Genomic DNA, 16,697 nt, shown 5'->3' with positions numbered 1-16,697 from the left:
GTTTGAAGATTCTGTTATAAAGGACTTTTACACGATAAAAAATTAAATATATTTTTATTGAGAATAATCTTATCATGTGTATAGTGTATATAGATAATTAAAATCAGTCTGTGCATCGAGTTAAGGTGAATTTATCATATGAAAAAATAATTTTATGAAAGACTTTGAAAATTTACTATTGCCCTGATAGTATGATAGTATTTATGGTGATTTGAGTATTCATATAATTTTGTTTTATTATTTTTGATTTTTTTTTGAGAAATTGTATATTTTTGTGACGCATATATCTGTAAAAAATAATTAATAATTAACAAGATTCGAATATATTTTTGTTGTTTTTTAACGCTAGAACCAGTTCTATTGTGGTCCAGCGCGCATGGTATTAAAATCGTTCTTTTTTATTTTAAAGGAAGAATTAAAAATATTCACATCAATAATCCATTTTTTCTGAGTATAGTATAGCGTCGTATTAGCTTAAATATTTCATCATCTCAATTCAGAGCACGTCACATACTAGTACTTCTAAAATCCTCCGACTTTTTTACGACGAGCGTCACCTTCTTACCAATTCTTTCTCAGCCTTAAAAATACTTTTTACGATCCTTCATGCGGAAAGGAGATAAATATGTGTTTTAACAAACAATCGGACGGAAATGTATTTCATGGGTTTTAATCCATCTTTTTATAACAGAGATAAGTGTTTGTTTTTCTCCCAAATGAAAGATACAGTATAGCACTAATTGTAGAAACTATGAGTGGAAATGTGGCCCTTTTTGCGACTAACAATTTTCTATCAAAGTAGTATATTAGTTTTACCTTTATTGTAAAAAATTCATCGCATAAAAATAAGAAATATACTGTATTTTTTCTGAAAAATTTATATTAGTCATTCTATGTGACATCCTCCTAAATTACCTAGTGCATCTTGAACAACTGATGATCAGATTCATATCGTATAATTATAGAAAAAATCATCTATAAGACAAACTCGTATATCAATATTTAAATAACTTGTTCACATCTTGACTATCTATATCTCTAATTGCATGTTATTTTATAAAGAACGCAAATGAAAACTTTAAATTGAAGGATGCAATTGAAAAAAAAATGTTTTTGTATTTTTATCTATTTTTTTAATAAATGCTGTGAAATTTAAGTACTCATGAAAATTTTAGATCAATCGTAAGCTATATTATTTTAAATATAAATTCAAGAAATAAAATATCTTTGCTATTCTGAGCAATTTTTGAGACTTATTCATTCATTTACGAGTTCTGATAATCTTGTATGATTTATAATTTTGAATAATCAGTGTATAGTAACAGGATTAAAAAACTGAAAACTAAGTTATAGGTTTAATTCTAATTCCCAATTTTCAAATAATGAGCGTTTCCATTGATAAACTAGTACAATCATCATAATTTGTATTCAATCTTCTTATATAATCTTAAAATATTTTTTACTAAAATCGATTCACACGTTTTGTAATGATATTGAAATATTCGACAACTTCATTTACAAAAACATAATTATATTCATTACATAAAATGTATTAACAAAACAAAATGATCATCTTTGTAAATGTCATGTTTTTTGTCGTTTTTTCCCTCTCACCGATTGATTGAAAAAAATCGATTGAATCATTCTCGAACGAAAAATATAAACAAATGTATAAATGATACATTACATAGTATTGAAATACTATTATTAACCATGAATAATTATGTCTTTCATAGCATCCATAATGCCAAGGTAAAAATCATCTAATAATAATCTTATTGAAAAGCATTAAAGCGTATCAACATTAAAAATAAAGTGGATATATGACGCATAGAATGAACACATATAAATTAGAATCAAATAAATTATATTAGTTTATTAATTAATAAAGTAAATGATTAACTAGACGATGAAGGATGGGTAATTATAAGTCATTGTACACATTAAGGTAATCAAGATAATACGCGCGCATAAATTAAAGAACAATGAAGATTATTATCAACTTTGCACCGTATTTATATTGTTAATACTTTAATTTGTTATTTTATCCGAAAACCATGATATAATTTGCGAAGGAATACAAGGAAACTTTGGATTAGTCAACTTTTTAATCCTTAAATGTGAAGGTTATTAGTCAAGTTAATAATTTAATTCATTACACACCAACCATGAAAAAAACCTTTTTATACCATCTTTTTCTTTATATTGAATTCAATCGATTATATAAAATATATCGAAACGGCAAACAAATAAAACTGGTAAATAAACAAAAAAATGAGCAAACAAGAGATATTTACCCATTTAACAAATATGAAAAATAACCTTCACCAAAATATTTTTTGAAATTTCACCAAATAATGTTTTTAAAAAATATAATTTTCACATTAACATTTAAGATTTGTCAATGCAATATATATACCGATTTCCTTAAAGCAATATAATCGATTGAAAAAGATCTTTATTTTTTCTGAAAAATTCTATAAAAAAAATTTGTCATCTTCAGTTGTAATTTAATCTGGATCTAGGGGTATGGTGTGGCATTGTGCTTTAAGGCAAATTGCTGGAACTTCCTGTACCAAAAAATGGATTTTTTTAAAAAAGATAAAAAAAAATTAACTTTGAATAATAAGATTTTTGAGAAATTTCATATTTTTGAATAAAATTGTTTTTTTTTTGTAGAAAAAACGTTTTTTGAATAATTCGATAGGTTGAGTGTTCCCGAAATCGTCGACGAAAATTTGTATCCGCACACACATACACATTCACACACACATATATCAATTTTTTCTAAGGTATGACAAAGTGTTCAGAAACCTCTGAAACAAACTTCCATTCACATGCATTCACAAATAGCACAAATTATTTTAATCTAGCAAATTTAAATTAATAATTATTGAATAAATATTATGTTACAAGAATGGACCATTTGAGTCGAATTTCAGCGGAGGTCCAGAATATGGACATAAGATTGTATATTAAAACGTTTGGAAAAGTTAAAGATTTTATAATTATTTTGCTTTTAGCTGATGTACTGCCCTAAAGAACTAGGCACACCTAAGCCATGTATATAGTTCCAAGTTGAATTATTGCTCTTTTAGTTGAATCACTATATGATATAATAACGAATTACATTCTCCATAATTCTTAAACTATATATAATCATTTCAGATGACGAAAACGCAGTTGTTCATGGTTTGGTAACATCAGATGGACTATTCGACGGCACGATCTTATTGTCTTCCGGTGAGATATTTTATATAGAGCCAGTACACAGATATCTCAACAGTTCACATGGCCTGAATGCACTCGGTAAGTTTCGCAAAATATGATTTTATATTAATATTGTTTAGCTACTTTCAGTTCACAAACATAAAACATTATGCAACGCCTAAATCTAACAAAATTACCGATTTCTTAAACTGTAATTTTCAGATATTTCCGAATCAAGATTTCACAGCGCGGTTTATAGGAGTACAGATGTTAGACTTCCACGGACTGAAAAGGGCCATGTATGTGCTTCCGAAATTTTACACCAAAAGAGACTGAATCAAAAGGTAAAAGAATTTATCCATTACCATATATAATCATAAATATTCCTCGTTATAATAATTTAATTTTTATTGCAGAATCTTCCTAGTAATTTTCACCAATATAAAGAAATAGAAAAACACACCAGCAGAAAAAAACGATGGTTACCTGATGACATACATCATATTTCCACACATGTATGAATTTATATACTGGTTTTCAGAATCTTGGTGGATGACATCATTTCTTAGAAAATTTGTTAATAGAACTATAACTTTTATTTAGCAAGAAGCAAATTTTATGAGGTTTTTAAGATCTCACCAAGCTTGAAAGAAATAATAGAATATATCTTGTAAAGTCCAAATATATTAAAATAATATATTTCTTCATATTATCCCACGCATTCAAACCATCTTAGTTCACAAATTACAATAAATAAAAAACATATTTGTTTTGATGACTTTTTACTTTGGGAATTCACCAGTCATTTTTATCTTTGCAGCATGATGATTACCAAGAAGATGAACAGGAAAAAAAGTTATTGAACCCAGAATTGCCATTGGATTTAGATGTTCCTTACACACGAAACATTGACGAAAACATTGACGACAAGGCAAATGCGAAAATATATGATGATAAAGTTGATAAGCAAAATCCCAAACGGCCTGATCATGTGGAGATTATTACTAAAAATAACATAGGTAAATATTTTCGAGATTATTTGATTTAGAGTTTGTTCACATTATAAATGACTTATGTCAATACTTGTTATTACGGTGATTAATCGACCGGATTGTGAAATCTCTTTACTTCCTTTTTTGCAAAATAAAAATTCGAGAAAGTAGCAGGATTTTATTAAAATTGGAACATGACTAAAGTTTGTCCCAAATGGAATTCAAAACAAGATCAATACCATAATTTATTACATACAAATTCTGTTAATAAATAAGTTTTATCTTATTTTTAGTTAATAAAAGGCCCACAGCTACACTTGTAGGAAAGTTTTTTCCCAGTGATTTTATGGATTACAGACAAGCAAGTAAAAGGGCAACGTTTGATCCAAATAAGACTACATGTATGCTGTATCTTCAGGTAAATTATATTTGATAATATATATTGTTTCATAATGTATAAATATAATTTGTAAAATAATTGTTTCATAATATGTAAATATAATTGTTCATTATTTTTCAAATTTCCAGGCCGATCATAAATTTTTAGAAAAATTTCAAACAGAAGAAGCCTGCATAGATATTATGACGCGCCATGTTCAGAGAGTTAATCAAATATATAGGACCACAGGTTTGAAAATTTCTTCAAACTCCTACAAATATTTTTTATATTATTTTGATACCATAATAATCATGGATTTATTCTTTTTATATCAGATTTCAATCAGGATGGCAAACCAGATAATATTACGTTCATGATAAAAAGAATTAAAGTGCATACTCACGAGTCTTTGAAAGATCCTACATACCGATTTGCTGACAACTATGGCGTTGAAAAATATCTAGAACTATTTTCAGGTATCATAAAATACTAAAAAAACATCCAAATGATTTTAAAGTTATATTTAATAAATATCATATTGATTTTTTAATTTTCTATAGAGGAAGATTACGATTCGTTTTGTTTGGCGTACATGTTCACTTATCGAGATTTTGAGATGGGCACCTTAGGACTGGCATGGACAGGTGATCTTAAGAACGCAGGTGGTGTTTGTGAGAAAAATGGGGTCTGTATATAAGAATTTTTATTTTTATTAAACGCAAGAATAAGAATAGATTCTTATGTGATAATTTTTTTTTAGCACTATCGTGGCAGTATGAAATCTTTGAATACTGGAATTGTTACGTTGTTAAATTATGGAAAGCACGTACCACCTTCGGTTTCACACGTGACATTGGCACATGAGATTGGACATAATTTTGGATCACCGGTAAATAATCATAATTAGTCATATTTATAATTAATTTCTGAAGATTAATATTGACAGCCTAAGTGTGTTAGAATAGTGCTCAAGATATGGGAGCGTCCATAAATCCTCGAGGTTTTTAGGGGAAGGAGGGTTTTGAGAAAAAATCACGAATTTCCACGTGGAGAAGGGGAGGGGGTATAGTAAGATACCACGTGTATTTGTTTTTTACCGGATTTGGATCGTTCAAGTATTACGTAAACAGATTAAATTATTTACGTCCCCCCCATCCCCCTTGTAAACAAAAGTAAGCAAAGCTCTTACCTACCCCCATGCTTACGTAAACATTTTGCAATTAATGTAAAAAAATAAAAATACTACCTATGACGTAATCATCATCCACACTCCCCTGCCCCCCATTTCAACCCAAAATAAGCAAATCAACAACCCCCCGCCCCCCTATAGAGCTTACGTAATACTTGAACGGCCCCATTTAAGAAAAAATAAAACACTTTAAAAAAAAATCAAAATTTTACAAATTTTTCTCGTAACTAAAAATCACGTGATGTTTGGTGGGGAGAGAGGGTAATTTTGAATATCACCACGTACCTGCAAGGGGAAGGGGGGTCCAATAATCCTTAAAAAATTGATCACGTGATTAATGGACGAACTGCTTGTGAGTGAAATTTGTTAATACTAGAAATCTTGGATCAATTGTGTCATTATTTTGGAGTGTGGTTCTAGAAATGTTATTTAAGGTTACGGATATAAAACGGTACCAAATAAATAGAAAATAACCACAATAATCGAAAAATGTTTAGAATTTGAACCAAGCTCTTGGATTTACTATTATATATTTGCTACTAACAGCTAATATTTCTCAAAATGAATTGGTTCTGATTTTGTTCATGATAGTTACAATCAATACTGTCTCCCCGGGTTGACGTTGAGTTCTGGGACACCCTGTATATCATATAATGGGACGTCCATTCATCATGTGAGGCTTTTGGGGGCAGGGTGGTGGGTTTGATAAAAAATCACAGAATATTAGGTGGGGAAATTTTAAATATCACGACGTATCACCAAGGGGAAGCGTGGTCCCAAAATTCCTGAAAAATCGATCACGTGATTAATGGACGCCTCCTAACCATAATCTGCAGATATTTTTGTACCAAGTATCTATGTCAGAAATTGAAATTATAGACTCATAAAAAAATATAACCAAATATTTTTGGTCAGTTTAAGTTTACCTAAGCTCTAAGATTTACCAACAGCTCATAATGCATTGGTTCTATTTTTTCTATATAGTTACAATAATTAATACTGTTTCTCCATTTCGGATTGACGTTGAGTTCTGGGACACTATCTATATCATAAAAGGCGACGTCCATTTGTCACGTGAGGCTTTTAGAGGTGAGGGGGCGTTTTGGCAAAAAAAAACGAAATATCAGGTGGCGAAGGAAGAGGTCAAGTAAGATATAACGTGTATTTATTTTTTAGCAGAACTTTCAAAGATTATCAAAAATTTTACGATTTTTACGAAATCACATAGTGTTTGGTGTATAAAAATACACATAGTGTTTGGTGTGAGAGGGGAGGGTAATTTTAAATATCACGACGTATTACTAAGGGGGAGGGGTGGTCCCAAAACTCTTGAAAAATTTATCACGTGATCAATGGGCGCCTCCTAACCATAATCTGCAGATATTTTTGTACCAAGTATATCTGTGTCTATTACTAAAACAATAGAACCAAATATTTTCGGTCAGTTTATTAAAGTTCTTCTACCGTCTTCTATTTCCAGCACGACCCAGAACAATGTGCTCCAGGCGGACCCGACGGCAACTACATAATGTTCGCCCGCGCAACATCCGGCGACAAAGCAAACAACGATCGCTTTTCGTCGTGTTCCCTGAGGTCCATTGACCCTGTGCTGAACACAAAAGCACGTTCCACAAAAGGATGCTTTACAGGTAATAAATATGTCGTAGATTTTACAACAATCACAAGCTCGTAATAGTTCATCTAAGCTATAAACTCTATTTCATATATTGTCTCGTTAGGAATATACCGTAACTTGGGATATGCTTTAATAAAATAGATCCACTTTATGTCGTTTTACGGATGGAAAACATTTATGTAACATATCGTAAATGTTTAGTTACAAACTGTAAACTTGCGAACATAAAATGAAAATTGAGTCAAATATTAATTTGATAGATACTACAGGTTTGTGATGTTGTAGCGCATTAAAATTTCTTGCATTTTTACGGTCCTATTCAAAATTTATATGGAAACAAAATTGAAATTTGATGTTCAGGATTTGATATCATAATAAGTCAGCTATTTCTTGCAAATGACATTTAAAAAAAACTATGATCAAGTACGAGATGAGCCAAATATTAATTTGATTGATACTACAGGTTTGTGATATTGTCAGCTATTTGTTGCAAATTAGTTAGTATCTTTCCATTTTATGAGAACATGTATCGCACAACTTCTTTTTAGAATTGCCCAAGAAACATGAAATTTAATTTTAATTAGAATTACTTCTTACACACCACCTAATCTTAATTATTATCATTAACTAAGATTCTGTTCTTGTTCTGCCGTTAATAAATAAGCCATGATATCGGATTGTTGCTTCCTTAAGGGGGGAAGTCCATATAGACGCATGAAAATAGGTCATATTTTAAAAATATTTTTGAACGTGATGGAATAATTTTATTGTTTTTAAACTTTGACATAACTTTAATTAACCCTTTTAGAATACAAAAAAAATATTTAAAAAAAAAATTATTTCAAAATGGCGGCTCAGCATAACTTTTTGTGGACTGCCTCCGGCGCGAGGTCCAAAACTGCTGCATTTCTCACTCATCAACCGTCGATCTGAAAAAAATTTTTTTTAATGCTTTCTTTTGATAACATATCAATGGGAAGGATAAACCTATAAAATTGAAAAAAAAGTATAAAATTCAATGAAAAACAAGCCTTTGAAAAAAAAATCTGAATTTTTGGCTATTTTTTTGACATTTTGGGCTCCAGAAAATACTTTATGAACGCGAAAGATCTAAAGATTTAGGTTTATCCTTCCGATAATAATATAGAGAAAGGCCTCACCAATTTCAGACAAATCGATACATAACTTTTTGAGCTACAACAGCAGCAGTTTTTGAAAACACAGTTTTGAGATAATCGCGTTTAAAGATTTAGTAAAGGAAAATGACCAGTTTTAGTTACTTACCGATCAATCTGCAATATCAGGTCTATACAATAGTCCTTCCTTATCTTCAAAAAGCTGATTTTCTGTAAGTTGTTGTTATTTGTGAGCTGTACCAGCATCTTTTATTTGTGAAAGGCTGCTACGATCCTAACAAGTTATTCGCGCCTCATCAGTATTATCAGCATATGCTTTAGCATAAGTACCAACAGTCAAATTCAGAAGGTTCATTATTCTTAATATTGAACTAAAACCTTCAATAAATATCCTAGCTGCAATATATGGTGAAATTTCAACTACCCTTAGTCCACAATGTGGGTGTTTTGGTGATAATCCGACTATAGTCGCCAAACTGTCGCGTTGAAACTTTCATTCGCGTTCTGCGTATGATCACCAAGGCATCGTTCAAGTGAATTATCTTTGGACAAATCTTCATAAATTGGTGAAAGATGATGTTTCATTTCTTCACCAAGTAATGGAGCTAAATCTACGTCTAGAGGATCTTGACCACTGGCACTTTCATTATGACTTGTACTGGCGTCAATTTTTTCACCTGCTTTATCAGTAAACTGATTGCCCTGATAACGTCTTTTTTAGTGTTATTTTGTGCAATATTACTTCATTACTTTGCTTACCTTTTAGATAATTCGGCATTTTTACGTATTGAAATGAACTGAACACTACGAATTTTCCAGCTAAACTAACTATATTTCTCGACTAATCTTTGTTCGTATACCAATATTACACATGTACTAAGGTACATAGAAGTCTTCCGGTTGTAGGTCAAAAGAAGTATTTCTAGTTATTATAATGAAAGAGACCTTTTTCACTCGAAATTTAACAATACGCTTGATCGCTTGACAATGCGCACTCCGGCCCGCCCCGTTATGTTAGCTATAACTTTGTTAATATAAGAGATTTTTTTTTGTCGACTCGTTAATATACGCTCAACATACTATACTTGCAGATTATCGAAAAAAAAAATTTTCAATTTTTTGAAAATGTTATATGGACTTCCCCCCTTAATAAAAATTTAATTAAAAGCTATAAATATTATTTCCCATAATAAAAGTTCTGTTATAAGTACTCAATTCTTTGTTTAACTATTCTTGTCTATTCTTTAGAATGCAAACTTTATTCTCTTGAATGGATTAGGCTTGTATTGCTTCCTAATAATAGTCTGTAAAATTTAATAGAATATTGATAATGATAAAATTTTCCTAATTACTTAAGCTTGGTTCTGATTGATAATGTATTTAAATTTGATAGATAATAGGTTAAAGATAATCCTTTATGAAAACATTGGAATCAGTTAAACCTCTAAATAATATCTTGCAGATAATTTTGTATCTAAACCCATTAATTTGAATGATAATTGATTACTTTTGTAGTTAAGCTAATCTGGATTTCTTCATATATAAATTGTTTTGTTTTTCTTACCCAGAGCCTCAGAATTCGATATGTGGCAATGGTGTGGTTGAACCTGGTGAAGAATGTGATTGTGGTTGGGAAGAAGACTGCAGGGACTCCTGTTGTCATCCTCAAAGGCGCAGGACACCTCCACCAGATGAAACGCCCTGCACGCTTACTGCACGAGCCGTTTGCAGTCCATCTCAAGGTAAGAAGATATATAAAAAAAATATTTTTTACTATCAAAAAATAAAAACCTAGAGTTATACTATTTTTCTTAATAAATTTTGCTTTTGCCATAAACATACTTGTATTCGACTTGATCATTTGAGCATATATGGATTTAGTATAAAAATAATCTTCATATTTTTGTTACATAAACAATATTTTGTTATTGTTGAAAATTCGTAAAAATGAATGTATTTGATTTTTTAATTTTTCAAAATTTTTATTGGCCTCGCTTACTTGAAGCACATCGTTTCATACATTTCGTTTTCTACATTATTTTATTTAATTCATTTTTACGTTTTCAAAAATGCATAATTCGATTTTGATTAAACTTGACATACATTGTTACTACACTTTACTAAATATTTGACAAAAATTTAAAGTTGGAACATTCAACAGTTTTTAAGATATGCGAAGTTGATGGGTGGCTGGCTCCGCTCTCAATACTAGTATTGAAACGGATTGTACGTTTCCAAAAATTCATAATTCGATTTTGATTAAACTTGACATACATTGTTACTACACTTTACTAAATATTTGACAAGAATTTAAAGTTGGAACAAGCAATAGTTTTTAAGATACGCGAGGTTGATCGGTGGCTCGCTCCGCTCTCAATACTAATATTGAAACAAATTGTACGTTTTTAAAAATGCATAATTCGATTTTGATGAAACTTGACATACATTGTTACTACACTTTACTAAATATTTGACAAAAATTTAAAGTTGGAACATACAATAGTTTTTAAGATATGCGAGGTTGATGGGTGGCTGGCTCCGCTCTCAATACTAGTATTGAAACAGAGTGTACGTTTTCAAAAATGCATAATTCGATTTTGATGAAACTTGACATACATTGTTACTACACTTTACTAAATATTTGACAAAAATTTAAAGTTGGAACCTATAATAGCTTTTAAGATATGCGAAGTTGATGGGTGGCTGGCTTCGCGCTCCAATACTAACATTTAATGCGTTCAGAAAAATTTATTTTAGATTTTCTGAAAGAGATCCAGATCAATGTATCTTGTCGAATATTGATTTAATCAAAGATGCGGGAAAAATAAAATAAATGATATCTATGTTACACTTTATTAAATTGCCTGTTAAACCTTTATATTAGGTATCTATAAGTTCTAAAATAGTCTCTAAAAGCGCTAACAATCTTGCTGAATTAAGCATTTTAACAGACAAATTATATGAAAATTACAGGCTTTATATATATATGTAATGTTTTTCTTTACTTTTTGGTTCATTTCTCAATATGCCACGGACCCCCATTTTTATTTCGTGGACCCCTAAATTTTGTTTTTCCGGCCTTGAAAGTTGCCATGGACCTCTGGGGGTCCACGTGGACCACTTTGGGGATCACTGTTCATCTTTTTCTTTTTTCTATTAATACTATTGCGTCTTCATTTAATTCTGTCGAAATTTTTACCTGATATTAAATCTATTTCACCACCTTTTCCTTTCTTTTTGTTAATTTTACTACTTATTTATAAAAGTTACGAAGTTCATTTTTTCATTGGGATTGTTTTTACTACATTCAAAGATTCAGTCTAGTATAAATATGTGGAAATATGCAATGTAAATAAAATTGTTACATGAGAATATATAAAGTTTAATGTGCAAAAGTTAACAAACTAGATCTGCCAGTAACACTCCACTTCGTGCAGTGACACCGTTTTTGTTATAGACCACCATATGGATGAAACTGTGTAATAAACTAGGTCGTAGGAGGTGAAAATATGAAATTTTTAATATTTTTTTTTATTCTCAAGGGCCTTGTTGTACAACCGCCTGCCAGCTACGTTTCGGCGACCGGTGCCGTTCCGACAACGGATGTAGAGACGCTAGTTATTGCGCCGGAAGCAGCGCTCTGTGTCCGCCGTCTGTTAACAAACCGAACAAAACAATTTGCAACGAAGACTCTGTATGCTATATGGGTGTAAGTATACATATGAATTAAAAATATATAAATTATGCGAATTTTCTTCTATTTATACTGAAAATTTTAATTCGAAAATTGCTAATTAAACTGAGATAGTAAAGATGAAACTAGAAGATTACTGATACTTTTTACTTTTTATGCTTAAAATACTTGATTTGTGTACGATGAACAATTGAAAATTAAGTGTGGTTATGTCAGAAATAACGAAATGGTTTTGTGTAAATAATCTAGTCCTCAATAATGATAAGACCCAAATCATATCTTTTTGTACAAAAAATCGTTTATCCAATAATATTACTTCTTTAACCATCAATAATTCTGCATATAATTTTTCACAAGTATCAAAGTTTCTTGGTATCCATATTAATAATAATTTAAAGTGTTCTGATCATATTTCTATTTCACTATCACCAACTTTATCTAGAACATGTTTCATGTTGCGCACCCTAAAACCCAAACTCGGTTTAAATTGCTTACTATCAGTTTATTATAGCAACTTTTACTCTCACGTTCCGTACTGCATCCAATTCTGGGGTTTTTCATCCGAACTAATTAAAATATATAAGCTTCAGAAAAGAGCTATTCGAACAATTTTTTTCTTGCCCAGTAAAGCCTCCTGCAGACCCATATTTAAAAAACACAATATTCTAACTGTCTCATGCATTTTTTTGCTGGTACATTATCTTTCATCAAAAACAATTCGAAACTTTTTGATATGGCTTCGTCCTCCTCAAACTACAACACTAGACACAAACTTATTAAGGCGCGCACATATAAATTAGAGAGCTCTTTAAATACGATCGACGGTCTAGATATGAATAAATTTCCACTCAATATCCGAAACTTAGACAGAAAAAAATTTCATGCTTACCTAGTCAAACTTTTTAAAAAATTAGATTTTTATTATATTACTGAATTTTCTCAATTTGATTTCAATAACTATTTTCTTGCATAATCCTTATCCTTTATCTATGTAGTCTGACCATTTGATCGCAAGTACAACCATGTTTTTTTTATTATTTTTTTATTGCTATTTTAGTAATTTAAATTTTTTACGGTTTTAAATGAGTATAACTTTCAACCTTGTGCAAGAATTTTGAGCTTGACTGGTGGTCAAATAGACTTTAATATGATGAACTTGATGATGAACATTGTATTTAATGTTCGAATGCTTTTTTCAGCTCTTTTTTTCAGAAGCGAAATTTGCGCATCTACTATGATTATTATAAAATTAACATACTTTTAATATTAATTATGAATAAGCTTGACAAGAGCCTGGAATAGTATCTATTATTATTGATTACGGCTTGCTTATGAATAAATAAATAAATAAATAAATACCGATGCTTTTTTATTTTATTTTCAAGTTTAATCTATTCTCAACTAAGCTCTATCTCTCTCTTTAATTTTGTGAAATATTTTATGGATTTTCCCAGGAATGTACTGGCTCCATTTGCCTGGCTTACGGTCTGGAATCGTGCCAATGCACCCGTACAGATGATGATCCTGCTACGAGATCTTGCGAATTATGTTGCCGAATTCCGGCTTCCGCAAGCAATTTGCTTTTCGGTGATTTCGAAGGCGATGGCGAACGCGACTTATGCGTTAGCTCATTCCATTTGAACGAGGCACCTTATGATGTTCCGGATGCTCATGTTAAACCTGGCACGCCTTGTAACGACTATAACGGTGAGATATAAATTTTAGTGTAAAGTAGTACAAGCTTCTTTACATCCTTATTGTTTTTACGAAGTGTTCATTCTAAATTTATAGTATGCTATAAATTTATTTATTTTTAATAATTTACAGGTTATTGCGATGCTAGCCACGTATGCAGACTGGTTGATCCATCAGGCCCCCTTGCAACTTTAAGAAGACTTCTGCTATCCGAACGAAGTCTAGCAGGAATCAAACAATGGGTTACTAAACATTGGTATGCAGTTGCATTATTGGCTGCTGCTATTTTGGCTATGCTGGTGAGTATAAAAATGGTTATATTGATATCTCATTATTGTATATTGTATATATTTTAGTATAGATATATATTTTTTTCATATTATTATCCATAATTTCCAGGTGATAAGCACAAGACTCTTAGGCAAAAAATCAGACGTAAAATTAAAGTCAGTAACCATTATGCATGGTAGCCCTAATGATCCTATTATAATACCTCCAGACTTAAGCAACAATGGACAGGTATTTAATATATCAGAATTTTATTATATTTTGAATTCTGATTGTATTATATTAACTTATTTTTATATTTACTATTTAGGTAATAGTTCATACTGCTGTGCGATCTAAACTTCCCCTAAAGAAACGTGTTCGTGACGCAAAGTTTCGATCCAAAAAATCTAAAAATGCCACGAAAACAAGGACAACGGTACAAGCTAATCACAGATCTGCAAATGATAATTCTAAAAATGTTAATAGAAATCTTGCAGCGGCATCTGAAAGTCCTGCTAAGTTAAGAAAGAAGAAACGAGTGAGTACTTTAGACAGTAGAATTAAAATTATCGTGCTTATTTATTAATTGGATTTAGCGTCTGATTTCGCTGCATGTTGAAGATAATGCTTTTCACGATATTAATGTCGTCGATATTATTTTTATTTTGTAATAAGTTATATCGGAATTTTTTTGTTAATCGTCATATAACGGCGTTATAAGTTATATTAGCTACGGCAAGATTTTATCAAAATTTAGTGATCGATTTTTTTTATTTATTACACCCAATCAATGATGAAGTGTGAAAAGGTAGTACCTACTTTATTTTGCTTAAACGCTTATGGTTTGGTGCTTATATTTAGTTTGCAGTTGGATGGTTGTAGTGTAGATGTTATGTAGTTCTGGTCCATATTCTGCAGTTCAGAAGTAACATTATTTTATTGTTCAATACAAGGTATCTGCTCCAATTGTTGCCTCTGATGAACCGATGCAGTGCGCACCAGAAGTAGCAATCCCGCATGCCGCCGCCAATGTAGTTCCAAGTAAATCGAAGAAGCATTCTCAAAATAAACGTAAAGATAGAAAACAAAAGAAGAAAGAAGTTATAGATTATAGTGCAGAACAGGCAAAACCGTCCAAACAAAGGGATCCAATTAGCAAAGTCCAGCAATGGCTTCTAGAATCTCCACAGCCAACAGTATTACCCAAGTCGAAGTCTACGCCAGTTGATTTAACTAATAGGAGCCCGAATAAACACAGATTAGGAATTTATAGAAATGATAAATGCAAAAGTATTGGAAACTTACAAGATAAAGAGAAAATGCGTTTGCAAGTTGTTTACAAGCCTCCATTCAAATTTAGTTTAAAACTGTGCAAAAATGACCATACAAAAGTGGTCTTAGACAGAATAAGCAAAGATGGAGCAAAAAGAGCTAGGTTTAGAGAAAATGTTCATCCTATGAGAACTGCTTTGTTAGTGAAAACTAAGGATGAAAGTAAAAATAATAAATCGGGTGATGGTACTACTAATGCTAACGATATAGCTGTAAATATTATGAATGTTCCAAAAAGTAATAGTAATTCCGAAGTCAATAATCTAAGCAACAATACATCCACTTGTAATACTTATGAAAATGTGCAAACAATTGTAGCTGAAGAATTAGCGAAACGAAATAAAAAAGTGGATGGTGGAATTTTCAATCAAATGCAGTTGGACGAATGTGCCATTAGGGCGCTGCCGATCAAAATGAAAAGCAGTAGTAGTTCTAATTTAGACTTCAGACACAATCAGAACTCACCGACAAACCTTCAAAGCCAAGATCATTTAGGTAGAAGCTCGCAAAAATTATTTAAGTATAGTCAAGAGCATTTAAACAAGACAAAAGACTGTGACAAAATGTTAAGGGAACCGCTAAAGTATTTTAACAGCGATCAGTTGAGAAAACCCAAAAAGCGTCTTAGTGTGTCAAATAATGACTTAAATTCCTCTCAAAAGAGAACTGTGATGTCAAATGATATTGATGGTCTTAAACCTTGTGATAAGCCAACAGAATACAAAGGGCCTGATTCAAAAAATAAAAACGTACAAACCAGTGAAACTAAGGAACAAATTAAACATAATTTAGCTAATTATCCAGAACATAATAATTTAACACAAAATCCCATATTTCAGCCTTTTCAGCAATCTGATTTAAATATTTTATTACCCGACAATCAAAATGCTGAAGGCTGTTGATAATAAATTATCTATATAAGACTTTTTTTTACAGAGTATAAGTTTTACTGCCATCTTTGTTAATTACGTTTTTACATTTTATTAGTAACCAATTAGCTTAATTAAGGCTTAAGTTGTACTTATTGTAAGCATGAAGATATTTTACACACTCGTTAATGCTATTATACTAACACTGTGATTTATTACAATTAATTTAACGCGTTAATATTGATTCGATATACGTAGTATCGGTGGTGTAGCGTTCCGAGGGTTACACAATTTG

At 30.9% G+C, this 16,697-nt stretch overlaps 1 protein-coding gene across 1 annotated transcript in view; it reads left to right on the top strand.

The window, feature by feature from the left end:
• Positions 1 to 16,435, top strand: part of LOC113373467 — a 32,932-nt gene extending 16,497 nt beyond the window's left edge. The window contains exons 3-19 of the mRNA XM_026613763.1: positions 3,169 to 3,309; positions 3,433 to 3,554; positions 3,627 to 3,725; positions 4,031 to 4,229; positions 4,496 to 4,620; positions 4,731 to 4,830; positions 4,917 to 5,057; positions 5,142 to 5,266; positions 5,342 to 5,470; positions 7,251 to 7,419; positions 10,111 to 10,284; positions 12,085 to 12,251; positions 13,691 to 13,943; positions 14,064 to 14,230; positions 14,331 to 14,450; positions 14,530 to 14,739; positions 15,155 to 16,435. Coding sequence (XP_026469548.1) covers positions 3,169 to 3,309; positions 3,433 to 3,554; positions 3,627 to 3,725; positions 4,031 to 4,229; positions 4,496 to 4,620; positions 4,731 to 4,830; positions 4,917 to 5,057; positions 5,142 to 5,266; positions 5,342 to 5,470; positions 7,251 to 7,419; positions 10,111 to 10,284; positions 12,085 to 12,251; positions 13,691 to 13,943; positions 14,064 to 14,230; positions 14,331 to 14,450; positions 14,530 to 14,739; positions 15,155 to 16,435 — 3,722 coding nt within the window. The remainder of the gene's footprint in view (positions 1 to 3,168; positions 3,310 to 3,432; positions 3,555 to 3,626; positions 3,726 to 4,030; positions 4,230 to 4,495; positions 4,621 to 4,730; positions 4,831 to 4,916; positions 5,058 to 5,141; positions 5,267 to 5,341; positions 5,471 to 7,250; positions 7,420 to 10,110; positions 10,285 to 12,084; positions 12,252 to 13,690; positions 13,944 to 14,063; positions 14,231 to 14,330; positions 14,451 to 14,529; positions 14,740 to 15,154) is intronic.
• The last annotated feature ends 262 nt before the right edge of the window (positions 16,436 to 16,697 follow it).

The sequence above is a fragment of the Ctenocephalides felis genome, unplaced genomic scaffold (assembly GCF_003426905.1).
Source record: "Ctenocephalides felis isolate EL2017-DRISC unplaced genomic scaffold, ASM342690v1 CF-g0.4_SCAFFOLD_01604, whole genome shotgun sequence".
NCBI lineage: Eukaryota > Metazoa > Arthropoda > Insecta > Siphonaptera > Pulicidae > Ctenocephalides > Ctenocephalides felis.
The sequence above is the reverse complement of the archived record's forward strand: the minus strand, read 5'-3'. Positions and strand labels throughout refer to the sequence as shown.